The sequence below is a fragment of the Dendrobium catenatum genome, unplaced genomic scaffold, assembly GCF_001605985.2.
Source record: "Dendrobium catenatum unplaced genomic scaffold, ASM160598v2 fragScaff_scaffold_743, whole genome shotgun sequence".
Taxonomy (NCBI): Eukaryota; Viridiplantae; Streptophyta; class Magnoliopsida; order Asparagales; family Orchidaceae; genus Dendrobium; species Dendrobium catenatum.
In genome coordinates, this window is record NW_021319205.1 from 206685 (window position 1) to 232505 (window position 25821).

Genomic DNA, 25821 nt, shown 5'->3' on the forward strand with positions numbered 1-25821 from the left:
TGTTTTTGTTGTACTAATTATTTAATTAATCTAAATTATAATTAATATTTTAAATTAAATTAATTAAGCTAAATTAGATTATTTCTAATTTGGATGGTAGGACATTTATGGTTAAGTTTTAAGCTTAATTTATATTTTAAGTATAAGTTATCTATTAATCTTAATTTTAATTATCATCAATGATTTATAATTAAAAATATAATATAATTAAAAATATTTAATTATGAAATTACTTATTAATTTTAATTTAATTATTTATAAGTTAATTATTAATTATTAATTTTAATTATTATTAAAAATAATCCTTATAAATAATATAATTAAATTTAAATTAATTATCAACTAATCTGAATAATTATTTAATTATGAAGTACAATATATTTTTAAGTAGTTTTAATAAAATATGTTGAATCAAATTAATTAATTCTTATCCTACTCTGACAATGCAATGGCCGCCAATTTCAAAAATTTATCTTCACTGTTTTGCTGTAGCCGTAGGCCTAGGGTTTGCATTTCCTCTCCAGCTGTTCGTACCTGTTCGACTTCGCCTACTTATCGCGTGAATCCCTCTTGTCGGGCCGGAAGTCACGAGAGCTCGCCGTTCTTGGGTCGGAAGCGACGTCGACAACGTGAGGGAGCTCGCTGGTTGCGAAGGTAACCATTTTCTCCCTCCCATTCGCGCGCTTCTTCGGCCAAATCTCGTAAATCCTCCGAACTCCCGGATTTAGTCCGCAAAAAGGTGGGAACGGCGGATTTATTCCGCCCTGAGATTTATGCCCTGTCAAAATCCTGTTTGGCAGTATTTAAGCTAAATCCTGCTCAAATCCTGCGTAAATCCAGTTGCTAAACAGCCCCACAAGGCCACATTGTTATTTAATCTGAGATTACACTAAGGGAAGGCTTTCTGACTATTAGGTCTGACATAATCATCTCATTGTTAGAACTATCCTGTTAACTTAAGCCCATGTAAATTAGTGTAACTGTTGATTTGCATTTGGAAACTAGATATTGAGCTCATTTTTACATAAAATCAGGCACATGTTCAATTACAGTTTTGAGCAGTAATTAGTCTTGATGATGGTTCATGTATTTCCACTACGTGGGAATACACTATGATACTCAACGGATCATAGAAAAAAAGGCTATGCAAGTGAAGGGAGGTCAAAACTTATGTTAATTTCACTTATTTGATAGTCGAAATAGAAGGTCTTTTGGTCTAATCGTTCCCTCACAAAGTCACAATCGAGCATTTTTTGATCTTATCCAATTAAGGTCATGTGATTAATTTGCCTAACAGAAGGTCTTACTGGAATTAAATTGACCTGTCTGAGGGTTATTAGCATATATTCCAACATATCTCATAATGGTTTCAATGACCTCTTAAGAGTTAATGGTTCATCTCAATTAAACTTAGTGATAAGACCTTTGAATGCAATCTTTATTGTGCCTCCTCAAATATGGCTTTGCTAGAATATTATGAGTTTTCCAAACTCATAATCTGTTACATTGTACCCATCACTACATATTAGTGGCATCAATGTTATCAAATTAAAAGTTGCCATCATTCCATCGAGGGCAATATATATATAAAAAAAAATATATCATTGAGGGCAATATGTCAAACTGCAAAGTACGTATTTGTTTCTTGGGGAAATTATTGGTAAAATTCTTTGTTCCTTTTTGTGAATGGAAAAATTATTTGTTCCTTAGGTAATATTTTTTGATCACTAGTATTTGTTTGTTGGTTACTAATTTTAAATTGCTGCAAATGTTATTGGAAGTGTAATGGTGAAATTATATTTAAGTTTTTGGTTTCTTTGATTATTAAGTGTAGCTGTATGAGTTTAATTAAACATGCTTGTGAAAGTGATCATTTGTTTCTACTACTTGACATTTGTTTTGAAGTCATTTGTTAAGTTGACAATTGAGACTATGTGATGTAAAACAGTCTTCTGATTTAATTTATATTTTTAATTTCTACTTGATGGAAACCCTAACCTTGAGCTCTGCACTACTCTTTTCTATCAGTAACTTGCAGCAATTTCAATTTATCCTTCAAAATAAGTGAACTATTTTATTATCATCAGCCATTTATGATAAACGAGGCTTTGATTGCTTTTACATGTATGTCTCTTTCAATTTTCTACAGATATTTTGGACAATATCGGCGAACGAAATTATATTATGCGGACATTTATTTCTTCCCATTCAATTTTGCGGCAGATCTATTTGTAGAAACGGGGAAGGTCTTTTTGTAGATTGCGGGTTACTGCTAAATTTTTATTTGGAAAATGGGGATAGAAAATTACCATGTTATAGAACTCATTGGTGAAGGCTCATTTGGAAAGGTTTACAAAGGCAGGCGCAAGTATACAAGTCGGGTTTGTAACATTATGAAAAATATTGTTTGTTGGTGGAATTTTTTTATAAAATTAATTTTCCTTTCTGATGTTCCAAGTTATTTTTTGCTTTCTTATTTTAGACTGTTGCGATGAAGTTTATTCTAAAATCAGGAAAGAGCGAGAAGGATATTCACAATCTTAGACAAGAGATAGAGGTATTTTTATACACAAACTTTACGCATCTTTCTAACCTGCATTTGTAGACCATGTCCTTTTCCTGCTGAAATTGACATTGAAAGTTACTCTGGATTAAATTCAGGAAGTAGCACCTGCTAAAATAATTTCATTTGTAATGAAATATTTTAGATTTTTGACGGATTGTCAATGAAAAAGAGGACATTTTTTATTATTGTTGGAATATATGAATTGCTTGTCCATTTCATAACTTTTCAATCGTTAGTCAGCTTGGTTATTTCCTATTTCATATTTTTTGCTTTATGTTGTCTCTGTTTTAAGTAATTGCTTTCCTTCTCATGAATGCCTAAGTTTTTTTTTAATAAATGCTTTTGTTTTATTTCATTCTTTTATTCACTTGATCTGTGACATTCATGTGTGTAAAATACACACATGTGCAATTATGCATTCATGTGTGTGTGTATGCGTGTAAATGCACACATTTGCACACACACCTACATACATAGTTCCACTTTCATGTTCTCGTGTTGCCAATCAAATGTGCCTATTATTTTTTAACATTAATTCATCTACTGTTTAGCACCTATCAACTATTTAATCGCTTTGAGTTGTAAGGAATGAAAAAATAATATAAAATAATTAAATTGTTAGATATATTTTGTAACTTTGGCTCTAGTTGAAATTTTAAGTTTATATATATATATATATATATATATATATATATATATCAAATCATATGCATTTAAATAATGATGCATGATGTGATTGTTAACTTTTATATAAAAAGTTATATTCAACTTCATATCCAAATTAAAAATAAATTTAACTTTATTTGGCCCATAATAGCATAAGTTGGAGAAATATGACCTCTACTTATTTTCTTGGAGAAGTATGTTCGAAAGATCGTTTTAGACCCAAAAAACCTGCTTTTAAACTGTGGCGTACTTATAACAATAGTTTGAATATGGTTGGAATAATGTTTGAGTTTTAATCTAGCAAGGTTTGTGATGCGGGCCTTGGTTTGGACTAGTTCAATCAATCGAACCTCATTCTCTCTCTCTTTTTTGTTTATTTTTTAGTAATTTCTTTAATTGTTTTAAAAATTTCTTTTCGCTCCAAAGGAGCCTTTTTTGGTGGGCTTGGCTTATAAATGAAAGTCACGTACCCTTCTTGTATGAGTTCATTTAATAAATTTAGAATATCTCTGATGTGAAACATAAAGCAATTACAGGAATTGCGTGGAAATAATAAAAAGTTATTAAGCTTGCTAATTAAAATTTGATGTTTTACAAGATTAGATTATAGGATTTCTTAGTTAAAGATCTAATAATAGCATCTATGATGCACCGATACTTCGTTTTAAGAGGGTATGCAGTGTCGGACTTGTGTCAGACACGCGTGTCCGACCATTATATAAATAAATAAATAAATAAAACCCTAATCCCACTATTTCATATTAGTCGGTTCATGCCCGAGTCTTCATCTTCGCCTTAATCCCGTATTTCTATTCGTATTCGTGGTCTTCCCGAGCCATTGAGGTGAGAAGCAGTTAGTTGGAGATCGCACCCTTGGTCTTCCCTTTTGGCTGCAAGCAACAAGCCATCCTCCTTAGTTTCTACGCACAGCCGAGGGAAGCCGAAGCCAAACCGCAGAAAATTATTCAAACCTGTAAGTTGATTTCGCCATTTTTTCTCCATTCGCAATTTCTCGTCATTTATCAATGATTATGTAGATTTGTGATCGGAAGAGCATATTTTTTTAAAGTGTTTTATTTGTTTTGGATTAAAAATACTTTTACAAAAAAAAGTTTATTTAAGGTGTTTTCAGTCCGCTTTCAATGCGCTTTCATTGCGCTTTTACTCCGCTTTCAATTCGAATTAAGAGACCTTACAAATTAATAATGTGCTAAATTAGGAAATTAGCATATTTAGGAGGGCAAGGGGTGGCCGGCGGTTAGGGCTTGGAGGGGAAGGCCAACGGTTAGGGTGGAGGAGGAGGGCTTAAGGCTGGCTATGGGCGAGATTTTGTAGGATTTTGGCGTGCGGCTACGGAGGAGGGGAGTTGGATAAAGGTTAGGTAAGGGTGGCCGAAGGCTTGTGGGGTGCAAAAGGAAGGGACGCGGGCTTGGCCGGCGGCTTCTGGAGGGGATATGGCCGGCAGGTAGTGGAGGAGGGGAATTAGAGAAAGAAAGTTAACCATGAGCCCGAACACTTCTTGCGGCTGGTGGGAGTTGCTTTTGCCCTCACATAGGGACTTCTCTTCTCTAGAGCTCTCAACATTCAGGAGAACATGAATGCAAAATTTTTCATTAATTATCATCCTCATACAATAGCAAATGCCTCCATATATAGGCCTCAAACTAAAAGAGACTCAAATAGTAAAATGCTCTCAGGTTTGTAACACAAACTAATCCCGTATAGGGGTACACTGGGAAAGACTAAAACATAAGTATAAGAAATACATAAAATTCATCATAAATAAAGACTCCTAATTGTCGTCGTCGATCTACGATTCTTCCTGTGATAGATGCGCCAAAATCTCGTGCTGATATCCTCATCAATCTGTTTTTGATTTTCTCCTCTGAGTATCCTGGCTGAGCCAGATGGTGGTTCTGTCCCCTAGCAAAGCAAGTAGGTTGTCGTCCATTTCTTCCCTCCCCCATCTCTCATCTTCACCAATAAAGTGATGAAACCTGCAGTCCAGCTGCTGTTCGCGCCTTTTATAGGCTTCAAATTTGCTGGCCATTGTCTTCCAAGCGCTAGAGATTGCTGTGTGCCTCCTTTCTCCAGCCAATCTGGGTAGTCTAGCTGCTGATCCCTCATAGGCCTCCAACAATAAATTGAAGCTGTACAAGGTTGTCGACACATTCCAGGCTGCAGGGTTTTTCTCCAATCTGCTCTCATTATTCCAGTTTTCGCTAAGTGCAAGATTCCATGTTCGAGTTCTTATTTGAAGTGCGTTGTGACTTGCCTTGGTTCACATAAGGTTCGAACCATATTCTAGTAAGGTTTAGGCTCATGTTCGAACTTTTTCTGAACCATGTTGGAATTATAATCGAAACATATTCTAGTAAGTTTTAAATATGGTTTGAATGTGGATTGAATGAAGCTCTATCAAGGTTCAAACATGGGCTTACCTAGGTTCGAACAAGATTGAACCATCTTTTATCATCTTTGAACTATGATTAAACCATCCTCAAACTATGATCGAAAAAATTAAACAATCTTCAAACAACGATTGAATAATCTTCAAATGATGATAATACCATGATCTAATCATGATCAAATCATAATTGAACCATTTTCAAACCATGATCAAACTATTATTGTTCATCTCAAACATGTTCGATCATGTTCAAACGTGGTTGAATTATGATTTGATCATCGTTCGAAGATTGCTCGAATCATGATCCAAGATGGTTAGATCATGGTATGATCATCATTCAAATATTGTTCTTTCATGGTTCAAAAAATTTCCAATCATGGTTTAATCATTATTTGAAGATAATTTATTTCGAAGATTGTTATAACAACTTTATATTCATTAGCATTATGGGTTTAGAGTTTGGACGCCATATTCAATCATAAATAACCAAACAAATAACATCACTAACCTTCATGAATGAAGTGAGATTGCAGTCGTGAAGTTTTCCCGTAGCCCAACATATGCACATTTTGTTATGCTAGAAACAAAAAAAGTTGCTCGAAGAAGAATGATCGAGTATCTCTTGGGATCGAAAGGTCACGCAACCTTTCAACAAGGATTTCAACTGTAGTTTTTAGATGGTGGGGGTTTGTTTAGTCTGAAATGAACTTTTAGCTATATTTCCCCACGAAAATAAATGGTGGTATATTTCTTCAATTTCCACTATTGATGGGTATACAAAGTCAAAATTTCCAATTTAAAGATAATGACATAATGCGATGACTGATCTTACTTTTCAATATATTTGAATTGAATTTCAGATATTGTGCAATGTGCCACACAATACTATGCCAAGTGTCATATCCTGATTTAGGGTGCGTTTGGGACGCCGTTTTCATTGCTGCACGGTAGGAAACGCAACCGAGTTGGGGTTTGGGGAGACGAGGTCGCGCTCCGTTCTCGAACTTTTTGCGTCCCGCGGCTACTTTTTCCATCCTGAAGTAGACTCCTGCTTTCGCTGCTTTCCGTTGTTTTAGGGTAAGAGAAAGACGCAAATGCCTTGCGAAATGCACCGTATCTTCTTCTTCCTCGTAAAGTTCGGCACTTCGCACTTCATCCATTTCTCCGCACAAGACCGCTCGATCGGTATTTCAATGAATTGATGGAAAGAATAATTTCGGAAAAAGAGGCGATCGATGAGGAAAATCTGCCTGGGTGGAGACGGCAACAAGGGCTTGACTGCTCGAAGAGCCGGCGATGCGGCCGACAAAATGGAATCCCTAGTGGCGCCTGAAGAGGACTTAGACGCTTATTCCGATCATCTTTGTGCTCCAAAGTCTCCCCATTTTCCTTCATAACCAATTCCTCTTTGCCATTGCTAGTTGGCCTAGACCACTTCACATGCTGCTTTGTCTGCTGATCATAGGAGCTCAGCTCACCATTTTGTTGAACAGCAATATTTGCCCTTTCATTGGGGCCGCAGACACAATGAGGAGGAAGCAAGATATCTCCATTGGCCCAATTGTGAGGCTTCGGTGGATCCAAACCATTTTCCCTTTTCACAGGCTCGACCAAGTGTCAAAAAACAGAGTTTGTTAAACTCAGGCTTGCTTAGTTTCTGGGACAGAAGCCTTTGAAGGCCGTCGAAGTAGCGGCGGGTTCTCACGGTTCCAAGCCGCTTAGCTAACTGTGACTTCAGCTCGCCGAGGTCAACCCTAGACGTCGACAGAAGGGGTAGCGGCGACATGTCTCAGTGAACAGTGAACATACCAAAACAAAATAACTTAACCAAAATCAACGGAAATTAAGATTAGGGCTTGCACCGTTTCCTGCATGAAGAGCCGGCGATGCGGCCGACGATGGACATAGTGGCGGCGATGCTCGACGGAACTATTGAGGTTGGGCAGCCCAGGCCGGAGGCGGTTGGAGTTCTACGACTGTATGGGAGGGATTTTCTTTACATCGGCAAGAGTGAGAAACAAATTTTATTGATTTCATGCTATTGTATAGAAAAATTAAAATAAATTTAAGTAAAAAATTTATAATATTTTGATATATAAACTTAAAGAAAATTAAAATAAATATTTGATTTGAATTTAGAATTATTAATTTGTTATCATATAAATTTTAAAAAATTTATATTTAATAAAAAATTTCATGCTAATGCATATAAGGGTATCAAGGTAATTTATTGTTACACAGCAGCAGCACAGTAGCTCGGCAGTTATACTACCCAAACAAATTTTATTGATTTTTGTACAGCAACTTTATAAAGTAGCTTTCTGGACAACAACTTCACAACCTGCTTTACCGACAACTGCAGCCGTCCCAAACGAAGCCTTAATATACATATAAAAACTATGTTTTACAGTGAGTGATAATATGTATAGTTCAGCCTAAGAAATTTCATTTTATAGATTCTAATTATATTTAGATTTAGTAAGGATAGATTGCCATCCTTTTCTATAGATAAACAAACCCCATGCAATTTTTTTATCATATTTTTTAATCTTGCAATATTCATTTTGTAAAATTATACTGTTCTTCTTATTATATATCGCAAAAACAGGATATCGAATTTAATGAAATTTAAAGATGATTTGGTCTTGCATCAAGCGTGTAAATTTAATAATCTATCATGTAATTTTAATAATCTAATGGGGGCTTTAGATAGATAAATAATTCATTAGTTTTGTTGATTTGATTTTGAGCATGTATAATATGAAATCTAGAATAATTTTGATTAAGAAAAAATTAGTTGTGCTATTAGCTAGGGGCCCTGTAAGGCATCCTTTTGTTTTCAGCCAGCTTAATTGGTGGTCAAATGTACTTAAAATGCATTCGAGTTAAATTCCCAAATTATTCTTAGATTGTCTATCAACATAAATGATTCTTATATCCAAACACAATTACATAAAATAAAATTGCATGGAGAATAACTTTGTTTTCATATAGCATTTGGAGTGTAACGTAAAAGAAATGCACGAGTTTTGATTTTTTGTTGTTTGTTTTGTAGTTGAGCAATTACAAAGCATTTGTGTAAAGGGGTTTGGAATACCCTATAATATATATTTTTGACAAATTTGTAATTTTCCCAAATCAGACAAATTCTAATTGCAGAAAAACTCAGGCCGCTACTTCATTTCTCCACCCCTTGTCGTTGTATGCCTCCCGTTCACTGCCCTTCATCCACGTCCACCACCTGTCATCGTCTGTTGTATTTCAATGCATTTAAAAAAACAACAAAAAATATTTCAATGTATTTGATTTGCATCTAATCAAATAAGTCTTTTATTTACAGGATGCGTGCATTTTAATTGTTCTGCATTTCTAAATGACGTATATTTTAAAAACATTAATTAAGCAACCCCATAAGAGGAACTCTTTTCGTGTTCTCATTTACTGGGGAAATACTTTATGCGGCTGTTAAGCTAAAATTTAAAAATCAACTCCTGTTTAGCCATTTTGAAAACTAATATTTGCAATGAATGAAAACATATATTGTACATTGAGAGAAAATTCTCTTTACAAGATGTGAATTAAACCTAGGTTCAATAATGGTTCAATTTCTAAATAAAAGAAAAAGGAAAAAAAAAGTTCGATGTTAAAATTTCAACCTTACTGGTGAATTTCTTACTAATGATTTATCATTAATTAAATTTAAAAAATTAATTTCTGGGCTCATTAGAATCATTACTTTATAGATTCTGAGGAAACTGAAACATGAAAACATCATTGAAATGCTGGATGCCTTTGAAAGTCCTCAAGAATTCTGCGTTGTTACAGAGTTTGCCCAGGTACAGGACTTCGTGATTTAATTATCTACTTTACTTTTATAAATCGTTAAACATGTGTACATGTTTCAGAACCTGCCTATCTGATATTTTTTTTTCTCTTGTAGGGAGAATTATTTGAAATTCTTGAGGATGACAAGTCACTTCCAGAAGAACAAGTTCAAGCGATTGCTAAGCAACTGGTAATTGTTGCAGCCTTTTGTTTCATTATTCTTATCATTGTCACGACCCGGCCCGGTTAGCTCGCAAGTGCGAGGCGGGAACAAAGATCGGACATGAAGAAACTAAAAGGGACATTTCGTGACAATTAATATAATTCCAAAATAAAGCATCAATATCAAGAAAGAGCCACTAAGATTTTCAAACATAAACTTTTTCTTTCCAAGATCACCAATCATAAGTGTTTAGCCTTTAAGCATATCTTTATACAAATTTTATGTCTATTTTTACGGTGCAATCTCAACGACTGACTTTGATTTTCTTGCTATCCCTTTTTTTCAGGTAAAAGCCTTATATTACTTGCATTCCAATCGCATTATCCATCGGGATATGAAGCCACAAAACATACTTATTGGGGCAGGATCTATTGTTAAGGTTAGCCTATTCTGTTCTTATGATTTTTTGTTTTCCTTCTTTTATATGAAATTCTGCTAATGTGGGAATTTTTTGTGATGGAGCCTATTTGAAATATTTTTCATTTGGTTTGTTATATCAAAGGGAAGCCTTTTGAATTTGAAAGAAATTCTACTGTTGCATTATGAGTTTTTATGTTATTGTATGATTATTTTGCTTAGTTTATCATTTCTTCCTAGTATTTTTTTATCTTGCTTAATTTGTTATTTTTTTAGTTTGAAGTTATATTATTTCAATGCAAATTTTACTGATTTTTTTCAATGTTTTTTAGACATCATTGCTTGGAGGGTCTTTTCTTCTCCCTGAATAAATTTTGTTAATTCCAGTAGGAATCTCATGGGTTTAAAGTTTGCTAAATAATCTTAGATGCCACTTAGAATGGATTCAGTATTGTATGGTCCAAAATATTCGTAAACTTTGGCTGTAGGAAACTTTGTCCCATTTTTGGTTTTAGAACTGGGATTCAATGAGCATTCGTTAATATGTTGGTTTTGCTGATTTTATCTAAGATGGGTTTGTGGAGGCATTTGGGTGATTGGGATGTGACATCAATAGAGATAGGCCTATTTTAAGTTGGTCAATCAAGATGGTAATTTTGTATCAGTCAATTAATGCGAGGTTGGGGACTTTTTTATTAAGGATGGTCAAATTAATTATGGTAACTAGACTTTAGATTCAAAATGAAAATTGTGATGGTTTGGTGAGGACAATATCACTTTAGTTGGTGATAAAAAACAGTGTTTTCATTTTACAGAAAAAAATGAGAAATTGTGACAAATGCTGCTAGGTATCATTAATATAATTGGTCCCAACACGTACTCCCATATGATGACTGGCAAGCATGCAATATAATGCATGCTAAAAATCATAGTGAACTTAGAAAAATGACTTGCACGCGGGCCCTTAACTATGCAAACTTGTCTTGACAATTGTTTACTTCTTAGATTATTTTAAGTATCATGACCTTATGTGCCTTTTTATGTTTGTGCGAAGTCAATTTTTAATTTTTTGGAGAAGAAAAGTTAAGGGCAGACAACAAGTGGACGCCTTGAATTATATATAGGCTCAGCATACATGTTACAGCACATTGAGTATAACCAAATATGTCTTACTGAATTTCTTCACATTCAAGCTAATAAAATTTTGTATTATAACATAGTTTTCTTTGGTTTACCATGGTTCTTTGGGGTTTCTCTTTACAGCTTTGTGATTTTGGCTTTGCTCGAGCAATGTCAGCAAACACTGTTGTTCTCCGCTCAATAAAGGGTAAATTCTATAATTCTTTTGTTAATTTCTTTTGTTAATTTCTTTTGTTGGAAGGAGTAAATGATTTATATCATCTTTTTTAAGAGTCCTTTCTTGCCAAATATCTCACTCCGATTTTGTAATTATTCAGTTTGAATTATTAGGATAGTCATCTTTTGTATGCATGTGAAGAACAATCATAAATTAAGCCTTTTAGGCGTAGTACAAATACATTATTATTTTTGTCTTACCAATTATGAAAATTTGTAAATAGAAATAGAATTCAAATGTCAATGATATGGTATGTATTAAGGACAGTTGTGGTTCCCATTTAGGATTGACACAAATATGAATGGTAGGAAATAAAGGAAATATACAATAGTATTATGTAGTAGTTGAAAATAGCTATGTAGATCATATTTAGGAATTGAGTCAATAGGAATAATGTGTTTGAATCCCAAAATTGATGAGGACATCAGTCAGAGATTTCAACATGTGTACTGTCATCGGAGTCGTAGATCGACGGCTACGATCTAGAGTCTTTACTTTTGATATATCTTGTATTTTATTTATTCTGCACTTTCTATTTTCCTAGTTTAACCCTATGGGTAGTGAGTCGATATTGTAGCCCCGAGGGCACCTGTGTCTTTCCGTTTTTCTTTCATTGATGCCTATATATTAAGGTCTCTTAGCTTTGTAATGGTTAATGTTATTGATATAAAAATTTCAGCTGATGGGTTATGATCTCTTTGTGAGTTCAAGAGAAGAGGAGTCGTCTAGGAGAGGCTCACCAGACTACCCAACAACCCCTTTTGTGAGAGCTCTTGGTTCTTCATTCCCCCCCCCACTCACTCTTTTATTTCATTCCAAGCCGACTCCACCCCCTTAGCCCGCCGGATTCCCTCCCCGTTGCTGCCATCCTGCCGCCCCTTTCCCCCTAGCCCAACCTGCCGGATTCCCCTTCCCCAGGCTGTCATCCCGCCGCCTCCCCTCTTTCCCCCATAACCCTTGAGTTTTTAATTTCAAAATTCAAATCCACATTCATCACTTTCCTAAATTAATCTTACCAATTAGGAAAGCATACTTATTTGAATTCAAATAACTCCTTCCCTACTCAATTACAAATTCGGAAACCTCTCTACTATTAATCAAAATCTGAAATTAATTTCAGATTTGACTTCAATCAACATTTAATTCTCATGGCCCACATACAACGAACCTAGACACCTTGCTCCTCCCTCGTGTGGCCGGCCCCTTGATTGGGCCTTTCTCTCTCCCAATTTAATTTCAAATCCCCACTAAATCAGCTCCTAATCCTCTCCTAATTGCCGCTCCTAGCCATTAATGAATTAATTTGAATTTTCAAATTAATTCCCTCAAAATCCACTTAAAGCTGAATTTAATTTCAACTCTCTAATTTTCCCCAATTGTTTCCCTAACCTAGCCGTCCCGTCCCCCCCTCTTCCTCACGCCGCCCAAACCCCTCCCCATTACCCAAGCCGCCGGCCCTACTCTCCACCCGCCACCTCCTCTCCCTCTTCTCCCCACTTGCGCTCTCCCATCCCTCACAACAAGTATGCATGGCGGATCCGGAAGTTGACCACGGGCTTATTCTCAATTCTCAAGGGGAGATCGACGCCATCCATTCACCCATTCTTTGATCACAGATTTGGAGCCGAAGACACCATCAAGGAATACGTGGATCATATCCTCCCCCATTTAGCGGAAGTCATGGACGAACAAAAAATCTCTTGAAGAGTGGAAGATCACCGGACTACTACCCGTTCCTTCAACTCCGATTCCTTCCCCGGCGACTAGTAGCCTCGACATCGCGTGTCTTTTAGTGGCGTCTGTAAGTTTACTTGCAACATTCTTCTGCTAAGCCTATTACTATCAAGAGTGTGAGTGAGGGATCCCAAGGTGAATGATCTAAACTTTAAACTGTGGATTTTGTGAACGTGGCCATTTGCTCTACTCATTTATTTGTTGATGTAATTTTGCAAATCTCATAGTAATCTCAATTGTAATCACTTGTCGTTACTTAGTCCTTCCCGTGGAATTTTCTAAGATCTATCTTGAAAACGCATCTGTTTATGTTTAGCTAAGCAAAGTTCACACTTTATTAATTTCGTATAAGCAATTCTTGTTTCATCATCATTGTTTCACATCAAAAATAGTCCCCCAATTATTCATATATTGTAATTTTAGTTTTAGAGTATCACATCTCCATATTTTAGTTGCACAAATATAGACAATTTATCCTCATAGAAATTGTGATGTAAAATTGATCCCAATTTAGTCTCTTGATTATATAAAATTATTCCCAATTAGTCTCTGAGAGATCATTTTGAATGAATTTTATATAGTTGTGGGGCTAAATTAGAGAAATATGATATTATGGGACTAAATTAGAATATTAGATATGAACAATTCCTACTTAAAATCAAATATAAAAGGAAATGACATAAAATGTTATGCTCATATGTGCTATAAGAATCATCCATATTCAATTATTCATAAGAAGCTTCATGAATTAGATATTAATTTAATGCATAAGTTATTAGTTAATGATGGAAAATTAAATCAGGACTAATCATTTGAACTGTTGTATGAACATGTACTGAACTTTAATTTTTTATTGTTATCATTTTTCTCATTCTTCACTAATCATTATTTTAGAAATATCATATCATGTTTATATGCTTTGGATCTTTTGTGTCATCCTCCCATAGATAATGGTTTGGCTAACTAACTCTCCATTATTAAGGGCTTGAATTTTTCTTTTTTATTATCTTGATAAAAGTTGGACTAATCAACTCTCCAATATCAAGAGACAAGAATTATTATTCATTCTTTTTTTTTCCTGATAAAGGTTTGGCTATGTAACTCTCTAGTATTATGAATCATCTCTTCCTACACAGATCATCAAAGGTAGCCTGCTTAATTCACATAATATGACGTTTCATAACATCCTTGAATTTCATTATCATTATTTTATTCCTCATTTTTAAGCATACACATTATTCTTCATTTCATTTTGATACACATACATATAAAATATGATACTGTGCATTGTATGTTTTATACTTGTCATGAAATCATGTAAATTAATGAACATATGACATGTATAAATGCATAATATGCATTGATCTATTTGATGCTCTCTTTTGTTTTTAATATGTTTATTATGCAATAAATCCTATAAATGCCATCATTAAAGTTTAGAGGAATCATTTGACCATTATATTAGAAGTTGAGTATCTCACCTTATTAATTGAGTTTTCTCCTCAATGGATGTCCTTATATCTTCCTCTCTAAAGCTTCAATCTTTTCTAAATAACCAAAATTTTCTCGTATTTCTTTTTCCTTCCTTTAATTCCTTTCTTTGATTTTGCTCTCATTCTTACAATATATTTAAATACTATTTTATTAATTATGAAGGGACAAAAAGAGAGAATACTGTCATTCTTTAAATGTGTATGAGGAGAGAGCTCCATCTCAAAATAGGTTTCTGTGATGTTTTTGTAAAGAAATATTTTAATGCATGGAGAAAGTATTTTTTATTTTAAATTGAAAGCTAAGACTTAAAATTCAAATATTGTGTAAAGTAAAAAATAAAGTTTAGAAGTGATTTTTTTATATAATATCCAAATAATATGTTAAATGATATATTAGCTTTCTATCACACTTTGAAGTAATAAATTGACATACAGATGAAACAAAAAATTGCACAAGACATAAAGTGTCAAGTGATAAATTGCGTGAAATAGAATTGAAATTCAAATATTATAAAAGAGTAAAACAACATAAAATATACGAATTGCATAAAAGTATCATATGATATCAAGTGCAATTCCAAATTCCTTTTTTCCAAGTTCTCTACTCATCCATTTTTAATTCACAAAGAAAGTTGAACTAGTTGACAATAACTAAAAAATCATCTGCATTGTCATCACTAAGAAGGCTTTTATTTGAGTCGACGTCATAACAAATTGGTATCTCTCCTATCTCATTCTGTGAAGTCCAATGCATCCTAATCTGCTTATTTTTTATTTATTTCACTCATCTTCCTCTTTCATAAATGTTTTTCATCAACATAAAAGTGAGAGTAATAATCTAAAATTTTTTAGAGGAGGTGGTGGTGGTATGTATCTTCCAAGTGAATCTCAATGATGACTATGACGATGGTGGTTGTGGCGGAGTCGGTGAGCTGGTGGTCGAGACAGTCAAGAGGAAGTTATTGTAGCTCTGGGGGTGCATGTGAAGGCATGATTTGTTCGGGGCTTTCGTTTATATATATATATATATATATATATATATATATATATATATATATAGAGAGAGAGAGAGAGAGAGAGAGAGAGAGAGAGAGAGAGGGTGTGTTGTACGCCTCATGCCACTGAGTTGGGGCATGTCGCCTTTGCCAAATTAAGGCGCATGCTTCATAAAAGAAGCTTGAGGCGTAAGCCTTGAGACGTTTTCACCAGAATTGTGCTAAGGTGAGTCTCATATTGTGCAATTTCAAACAATGGATAATTTTAGTTTTATTTTTCAAATTAGGTTTTGCATTAACACTATCTGTATTGTAATAAATAAGCCCATGTGATGAATGAAAGTATAAAAAATTATCATTTTTCAAAAAATCATTGCATATCACAATCTCTAAAGTTGTTGCAATAATAATGTTTTTATTCTCCAATACATTCTGTGGGGTTATTTTCTTGTTTCATTTAAAATATCTTTCATTCTTGATATCAAAGATTGTGAAAGTGAGTAAAAATAATGGTCAAATAACTTATGAGTGAGCTGGATGCAATCAATTGACAATATCATCCTTTTTATTATTTTTATTTGAAAAATTGCTATTTAAAGCTTTTAGCGAACCTTTTAGTGCTTGTTTAGTCCTCCATGAAGTCCTTTTCGATATCTACTGATGTCAAACATTTTGAAGTATTGGCTTGTTAGTGGAATCTCTGTTTGTAAAACTGATACGTTAGATGATTGTAGTCAAATCTGATGAGAAATTGGAACTTCCTTTTTGATACTCAATGTTATTACAAAGTGACCAATGATTGCAACATTCATCTTTAGCTGGGAAAGCTGCTATTGGAAGCTAGCTGATTTTATTACTATTGTACAAGGAGAGCTTTCGTTGGTTTTGATTATTTTTAACAAGCCTTTTTAACCAAATTTGGCTAGTCGGTTCAATCGATTCAACCCTGAACCAGTCCCTTATCAATTCGGTTCACATTCAAAACTATCATTGCTTAGAATTGGATTCAATTGGGCTGAACTGACGGTTGAATTGGGTGTGGTTTCAATGAATTGCCCGATTCATATCTTAATTAATTTATTGCCTTTTATTTTTAATTTTATGGATAGATATAAATACTTTAGATTGAATAAAACTATTTAAATTTATGAACCTTAACTCCTAACCCCATATCTCCTTAAATTCCTTGATTTGTTAATCAGTATTAAATATTGTCTACTATAACTTGCAATATATTTATATAATTGGGTACATAAAATTTCGAAGGACTATTTAAATTTCATTTATGACTACAAATTAAGAGGTTAGTTAGTCGCTTAAATGTAGAATGCATTTAAATTTAAAATTATAGTAGGTATTTCTTGTGTATGTTCTATATTTCATGAAATTGTTATCTTCGTTTTTTTGTCACATATTTTCTTCATTTTTACACCATTTAAGAGGTTAGTTGGTTGGCTTAAAAAGAAATGTAGCGTAGGAATGCATTGCATTTGAAATGCTTTAGAGTAGTTTGGTTAATATCAAATAAATATAGATGATTATTTTTTTTTTCATTTGACTTGAAGTAAATGAATGCAATGTAAATTCTAAAGATGGTGGTGGTTGGTGGCCAGTGCTGGTGGTTAGTGGTGGCGGCGTCAGTGGCAGTGGTTGGCGGCATGCAGCGGCAATGGAGATGTATGTATGTTGTATTGGAAATTCGCTCAAATTGGACGAATTTCAAATGCACCAAATTTACACTATAGGGTGCATTTCAAATACACCAACAATTTATATTGCTTTTTTTTTCAAACCAAATATTAATATTCTTGAAACCTTTGCATTTGAAATACTTTACACCCATTTTACTTCAAACCAAACAACTCCTAACCCTAAATAATATTTAAATAATTTTAATATTTATTGGGTCAACTTCAATATTCTCTATCCTATGTTATCTTCAAACTGAAAATTAGTGAAAGGAGAAAAATCATAGAACTATTGACTTTTCTTATTTTAATAATCTGTCTCAATTGTTTCTTTATGCATTATGGTTGAAACAAATCAATTGCAAATTCTTTCTTTATGGTTATTGCGTTTAAATGTGTGGCTATCTCAACTATGGAAGTTTTATGGAGGATGATGCAATTTACCTATTGTATTTGCTGGAATTTGTATATGTGGCTTGATAAGTCATGCTTCTTCATTTGGTAGGTACACCGCTGTACATGGCCCCTGAACTGGTGCGTGAACAACCATACAATCACACAGCTGATTTATGGTCCCTTGGAGTTATCTTGTATGCCAACATCAAACTTCAAAAAGCTTGTAACGTATTTCTATATATATATATATATATATATATATATATATATAATCAATGCTTATGCATTCATGTGCGTAAGTTATTTAATTGCAAATTTTTGCATTCAGCATTTTCCTTGTCTAGAATAAGTTGGCTTTATTTGCTTGCTTTGCATAGTTAGCAAGGCTTCATTACTAGTTAGAATTGGTTGTTGGTTCAGTGTGAAATTCATGCGGGAAATTACTATTTTATTTTCTTGTTTATTTATTTATTTCACTTGCGTAACCATAGGGTATTTGAGGGTGGTTTTTTATCAGTAAAAGAATTTATGTGAATTCTTTTTCTTTAATTACTTCATGCAAGTTTTAGCTCGTCTATCTTATTCTTCACCTCTCATTGAATTGATTCTTCATATTTAACATCTTAACATGCTGACAAAGTAATCCTTTTGCCTCTCTAATTGTTTAATGAGGTTTTTAGCACATTAAATTAATAAAATTCTTAAAAGAACTGACTACTCTATTTGAATTCAAATTTTAAAGTAAGACATATATGATGCAACAGTTAAGTATTAAATAAATTGTTATTTTTGAAGTAAAAATCGTGTCAAGCTTCATGTGATAGTTGACTATCAAATAGCAAACCAATCTAGCTTTCTTTAGATTCCTCATACAAGACATGTGCCAATTTATTGCTATTTTTCATATGGATGCATAATCTTTTGTTTCCTTATTCTGGCTGGTTTGGTTGGTAATTTCCACCTTTTACAGATGCTAAAATGGCCTTATTATTTTATGATATGCTGATTACTATATTAGGGAAGCTAATTCTACTCCTCGTATTGTACCTATTCACGACTTCCCACTATAGGATAGGTGTCACGACCCGGCCCGGTTAGCTCGTATAGACGAAGCAGGAACGGAATCGGACGTTCAGAACATTTCAATCATCTTAAAACATGTATTTAAAAATCTAAAAGACTTTAACAGAGATTTAAAAGCGCCTCTAAATTCTCCCAATATATAAAAACAACAGTTCATATCATTTCATGTCATTCAAAATTACATAGGTGGCTTTAAAATTTCTAAAGCATGCTAAGCCACCCAAAAAGAAAATCAACTACAACTTGGAAAACATCAAAAGAACCTGTCAGTCGGTATACAACGACTGTAGGTGAACCTTGGGTGTTCCGCCATTTCCTACGAGTAGGTTCTCCTGAAAAGTATCCTTAGACTAGGGAGTGAGCTACGCTCAGCAAATGACAAATCACATCTAAAATTCATACAATGAAAAAGAAGTAATATGCAAAGATATCATCGTATGCTTACAGATGTCGATGTCCTGTATTATATGTAAGTCAATAATTGTCAAAACCATATGTTTCTTCCTATATGTCATATGCTCCTAAGTTGATGTCATATGTAATGTGTATATCTAAGTTATATGTTCCATCTTACATATTATATGCTTACCTCTTTTAACTCTTACATGATATAACTTATTCATATAATATACACCCGTACCGAAGTATCCATATTGTACTGATCAGGTACAAACTCATATTTGACCATTCATCATCATATTGCTCCGAAGAGCCATATTGTTCCAAAGAACCTTATTGTGCCAAGGCACCATATTTGGTACTCCGAAATCAACATGCACAAACTTGCATTCCATAACATAACATAAGGTTGTTCATATCGTAACATAAGAAATTTCATAACATAAGATGATTTGCCACATACATATGAAGACTTGTTGTAAGCATGAAAGTAAACATTCATTCCTATGAATCATACATGAAGAAAACTAAGATTAATATCATATGCAACTTAAGAAACATAAACTTTTACAAGATTATTGCTAACATCCCTACATAATTTCAATGTTTCAATGATGCTCATATACAAAACATGCTTCCAATGATACTCATAAGCATAAGCAAAACATAATTTCAATGATGCTCAAGTGTAAGACAATTTAATGTTTTATAAACACACTTAAAGAGAAGACTATGAAATTTAGAATGCAATGTGTCACTTACCTTGAGGTTTCTTCGCTAAACTTTAGCTTCGCACAACTCCCTCTTAAATCGTCCTCGTCTAAGGTTCAACACCTAAGGTAAAATTTACAATGACATCATAAGCCTTTTTATACCATTCTAAATCAATCATACCCCGCTATCCCTACATTCTATTAATTAATTATCCACTTAGAATCATTAATGCTCATTAATCTACCCATAACCTAAAGCATGCATATCACATTTATTAATTTATCACATATCCACAATCTAATGCATTTATATCAATTATTTTCCTTAATGTAAAATGTAATTTAAATGTTTAATTTTCGGATTTAAAATAATGTAGAAATTAGGAAACATATTTTTTTTATCAAAATTTCAATTTCTTTTAATTATAGACCTCCCATGACCTTTAGGAACAACTTTTGTGAACATGCAAGCTCAAAAACTCTAGTTTTTGAAAAGCTCTAATTTTTAAAACCCAAATTTTTGAAGAAAATTTGCATTTTTCTTCATATAATTCCTTCCCTTAAGTTCTTCTAACATTTTTTCAAAAATAATTCAAATTGGAGAAACCCTAATTTGAAAAATAAAGTTTTTCCTTAAGAAAAATTCGTGTTTATGGCTTTGAAACATGCTCATAAACAAACCCTATCATTTTTCTAAGAAAGCCCAAACCAAAAACCCTAATTTTCCTTATTCAAGAAATCTAATGTAAATGAAACCTTTTTAGCATCAGAAGCTTACCTTTATATCTTCTTGAGTTTTCCCTTCGATTTTCCTTCCAAACCGTCACCGGAATCTGCCGCCTTTCCCAAGCTCTACCGCCCTTCCTCCTCTTTCTTGCTCGCTCTCTCCTTCGGTTCGACCGAAAGAACAAACAAGGGACCGAATGAATCGGTCCCTAGGAGGATGAGGGGGTTAAGGGAAAATCAAATGCCAAATTACGCTTGTGCCCGTTCTCTCATTTCTTTTCTTAAGAGTTCATGAGGGCAAAATGGGTATAAAGGGTTAAATTATACTTAAACGAACTTCGATGAATTTTAGTTTCAAAATCTAAGTATAGATTCTTTATACCGTTTCGATCGAAATTTCACATTGAATTTTATAAAATTTATTTTGTCGAATTCCAACAACTTTGAATTTTTTCCTAAATTCGTCGCAGCGCATCGAAATGCGTGCGACGCATTCGATTGATTGTTTTCGGGTTTTTTTTCGGCTTTGGTGTGTGGTTGCTTTGCATTTCCTTGTTAAGTTCTAGAATACGTGTTGCTTAAGCTATGTCCTTTCCAAGTATAATAAGAATAAGATGAATATGGTGTGTATGAATATTATGATTGGTTCATGAGTATTCTTAAAATTATTTACCTCGACACTATTTTGTTACCATTATCAATTTTATTAAGTGTCTTGGGCAAGAATTTTAGATGAATTAATATATAACACCTTCCATAGGGTGTTATTTGTCAAAACTCGACGAGAACTGATGATCAGATGAATATTATAGTTCTTTTAATAACAATAATTACTCAATAGACAAATCCAAATATAATTTAAGAGATATGAAAATAGTTTTTTAACAGAGATTTAAAAGCGTCTTGTCCTATTTGATGCATTGAACGACGCATTTCATAAAATGATTGAAAGATTCTTTAAATAGTTTGCATCATTTCCTCCAAAATTTCTTCCTTATTGTCAGAGCGAAACCTCACATATTGCTGACTATTATTTCTTCTTCCCTAGTGATTTATTGAATAAATTAATTTTGATAAAATTAATATCATGAATTTCTCTCTATCTAAATTTAAATAGAAAAATAATTACCCCCTTCTCTTCTTCTTTCTCTCACTGAGCACACATCTCTATTCCCCAAATTCCTTTTCTTCCTCTCGGTCCCTGCTTCTGATTTGTGTTTTCTCTCGTTGACTCTACTGAACGGAGCAAATAGGAGATATCCCTTTTGAGGAGTTGCACATCTTTGCTTTCGATCGCATTGAATTTGCTCATTCATTCAATCACTTTCCCTCGTGCCTGCGTGCTTGGTTATTTCGCTTGAGCTCTTACTTCTTCGATCTCTCGCTTGCCATAGTGAGGGGACCGATTTGATTGAACCAGTCCAACATGTTTTGACATTATCTAAAACCTTGAATATTAGGTTAGTTATTATCTAAACCATTTAATGTTGATTGTTGAGGCATATTATGTGAGGTGTTATCTAAACCCTTGAATATTGAGGCATTATGTGAAGTGTTATCTTTAAATACCCTAAAAAAAACTTATTTAAAACCCGTTGAACATTCAGGGCATAAGAATTATGGATAGTTGAATATGATATTATTGGCAATTCATGAATGTCCTTTTGAAGATGAATCATATGAATATATATAATTACAAATGAATTCTTTTGATATTGTGGAATTTGAATCTTTACCTACATAAGAATCCACATTAAAATCTGGAACCTAAAATTAAGCAATAATTAGAACTTTAATTTGAGTATGAGGACTACTTTGAATCCAAACCCTAAATATTTAATAAACTTGAGAATTAAAGTGAACCTACGGTTTTATTTTTTATTTAAACTTAAATTTTAAGTAGTAATCTTTATTTTGAATCTATGCATCTACGTGAAATTGAATTTGCTTATGAACGTGAAATTGAATTTCCAATAGAAATTGTATTTGTTCTTGCTATGAACTTGAACCAATAAAAAGCATTGATTTTAGTCCTGAAATGTAGAGTAGAACAAATCATGTCTATTGTAATTGGTGAGTCAATTTATCAAATTGATAAAGTTATTCCTGAATGTCAAAAAGAATAAATAATGTTCGTTGTAGTTAATAAATTATTAATTCATAAGATGCTATTTGCTAATTTCACTCCCACGATTGATGTTTTATATGATAATGATTTTATTTAAGGTTTGGTTTTAGTCTTGTGAATTTATGAGCAGAATCTTAGCGAGAAAGTGAAATTGAGTAACTATTTCAATGACTTTGTTAATGAGGAGTGCCTTGACAAAACTTGAATTTAAAATTTCATATGCTTGGATGAACATAAAAGCGCATAAACCAATAACACTAATATGTTAATCATTTGGTTTTTTTTCAAAGATCTTGTTTGTTCATATAGGCATATATTTTTTTGTGGTTTGTTTGCTTTCAATTTTCTTTATCATTTTATCATTTAGGAGTGGTTATAAATTATTATTGACATCATTTGGACTTGACATTTTGTTATTTTCATTACTTGCACGTTCCAAAGTTATTTCAGTTCAACTTTTCTCGGATTCTTTGTGGTATGTTTGCATTCCAATCTGTTATTCTTTCCGTGGATGTGGTATCTTCTATTTCCTTACTATGGCTTGGTCAGTTGGTAGCTGCTGCTAGTTACACATGCTAAAATAGCTTTCCTTATTTACTGTTCGTTGATTACACTAGAAAGTCTGTTCTTCTGCTGGCACTATAGTTTATTAGGGGTTCCTACATCATATTTTACTTTCTTGCTTTATGCGATTCAATTTTGTACATTACTGGTTCTTTAATTTTGAGTGTTGCTGCTTTTCATTTCCTTATGAACTATTTCCTTTGACACCGTTCCCTTCCTTCTGTACTAATGTTCGGTTGCTTGCTCCCTTAGTCTTGGCTTGAGTACTATAGCAGGGATTGATTATTACTATTTTGGGATTGAAATTTTTTATATTCATGAAAATTAAGGAGGCTGAAATTTAAACTTATAGAGTATTTTAGCGGATTTTGGGGATTCTGAGATGTTTATATTTTTTTTGGGTTTTTTATTATAAATAGGTCTTCAAGCATGTTGTTGTGGGCTAGAATATACGCGGCGATAGAGTTTTAACTATACGTCTTAGCTTTGCACGGATATCCAGCTCACACACAGAGAACACAAGATTTTCTACGTGGAAAACCCTTGAAAGTGGAAAAAATCACGAGGCCTAGCCCAGTTGAAAATGATTCCACTAGAATATAAGTCGATTACAATGGGCTGATTCGTCTCCGAGGGCGATCAGATTACAAATAACAACTGTACAATAGAAGTCCGGGTGTCAGGTGATGGTATGGCATAACTTCGGGCCTCAGGTGATGGTATGACGAAGGTGAGAACCTCTAGTGAAGGTGAGGGCCTTTGATGAAGGTGAGGACCTCTGATGGTGGTCTCGCGAAGGTGAGGGCCTCTGGCGAAGGTAAGGGCCTCTGACGAAGGTGAGGGCCTCTGGCGAAGGTGAGGGCCTCCGACGGTAGTCCGGTGAGGCTCCGACGGTGGTCCGGTGAGGCTCCGACGGTGGTCCGTAGAGGCTCCAGCGGTGGTTTGGCGAGGCTCCGGCCGTGGTACGGCGAGGCTCCGACGGTGGTCCGGCGAGGCTCCTGCGGTGGTCCGGCGAAGTTCTGGCGGTGGTCGAGGAGGAGCTTCTTCCTTCTCCTCTTCTTATTCCTTCTCTTCTCTTCTCTTCTTGCTTGGGTCCCTTTTCAAGAGAAATGAAGTGCCTATTTATAGATTTTCTGGAGTGGCATGGTGATGAGGACATCGATCAGAGGTTCAAGCATGTGTATCGCCGGATACAACGCAGATCGACGGCCACGATTCAGAGTTTATATTTCTAGATGTTTATGCATATTATTTCTTGGAGGCTTCCTATTGTACCCCTAGTTTGAGTTGAGTCATGTTGTAGCCCTGAGGGCAATTTAGTCTTTGTATTTTCTTTCATGTTGGGACCTATATATAGGTCATTTCTATTGTAATGAGGTTAATGAATATTTGAATGAAAATTGTGTTTTGTTTCTACTTCTTCTTGCATGAGAGCTAGAGAAGGGAGAGAGCTCAAGGGGAGCAAATCGCAAGGCCCACCAGTCGTTGGAAGAGTCTGCGGCTCGTGGTTAAGTTATTCTATCTTCTCGTTTGTGTTTTCCTCCAACCACTTCCCCTCCACCACAAGAAAATCCATTCAAAATCCTTGGGTTGAAACCGAGCCTAGCCTTTGCCGCCGCCTCCTTGGAAGCCAGCCGCCGGCCACTCCCACGGCACCAGCCGGCCACCTTGCTGGCGACCTCCCCACACCCGTCCAACCCATCTCTCCGCAAGTTTCCAAATTTGAAATTTGAATTTCAAATGTCAAATTCTTTCCTAATTTGGAATTCCAACTTAGGAAAGTTTCCATGATAAATTCCAATTTCAAATTAATTTAAATCAGAGTCTTTAAATTCTATTTCCACATCATCACTCTGAATTAGAAACCCTCTCCCCTCTCTTCCCATTAATCTCTCCCTCTTCCCCTCTATATGTCGCCGACCCTATGAGGCTCTTTCTTCATTGATTGCTCCATTAAGCCCCTGATGCGGACATCGGTACGAAGATTTAGCGCATCTATCACAGGCGGCATCGTAAATCGACGGGCATTATTTAAATTTTCATTTATGTATTATTTTCTGAATTTTAGCTCTTGTTTTATGTATTTTCCTATTTTACCCCTAGGATAGTTTATGTGAGTGTCTTGGCCCAAGGGGCATTTTTGTAATTTTGATTTTCTCATGTTATGGCCTATATATAAGGCCTTAATCTATTGTAATGGGATGGTTGATTAATATAAAAAAAATTATTTTCCACAATGTGTTCTTTTCTTCTTGAGAGGACAAGAGTGAGATTCCATTGGAGAGGAATCGAAGTTGTCACCAGCCGCAGGATGGGTCCGGGCTCGTAAATTGAGATCCCTTGGAGAGGAAAATCGTATCACCCACCAACCTTGGAGACGGCCGGGTTCGTGGTTTTATTCTTTTCGTTATCTTTTCATTTTCTCTTTGTCGACATCCCCATCCTCCACCCAAGCCACCGGCCACCTCTTCACCATCCCGCCGGCCACCTTTTCACAA

General features: G+C 34.4%; 1 protein-coding gene across 2 annotated transcripts in view; it reads left to right on the plus strand.

Moving 5' to 3' along the window:
* Positions 1-520: 520 nt before the first annotated feature.
* LOC110091966 (serine/threonine-protein kinase TIO) overlaps positions 521-25821 on the plus strand; it is a 60446-nt gene continuing 35145 nt past the window's right edge. The window contains exons 1-8 of one of the 2 annotated variants that reach the window (XM_020816282.2): positions 521-654; positions 2150-2381; positions 2483-2557; positions 9386-9478; positions 9583-9657; positions 9977-10069; positions 11311-11374; positions 17820-17904. In XM_020816282.2, the coding sequence (XP_020671941.1) occupies positions 2292-2381; positions 2483-2557; positions 9386-9478; positions 9583-9657; positions 9977-10069; positions 11311-11374; positions 17820-17904 (575 nt within the window). In that variant the 5' untranslated portion in view covers positions 521-654; positions 2150-2291. Of the gene's footprint in view, positions 740-2149; positions 2382-2482; positions 2558-9385; positions 9479-9582; positions 9658-9976; positions 10070-11310; positions 11375-17819; positions 17905-25821 lie in introns of both variants that reach the window. The other variant, XM_020816287.2, reaches the window with a different exon arrangement.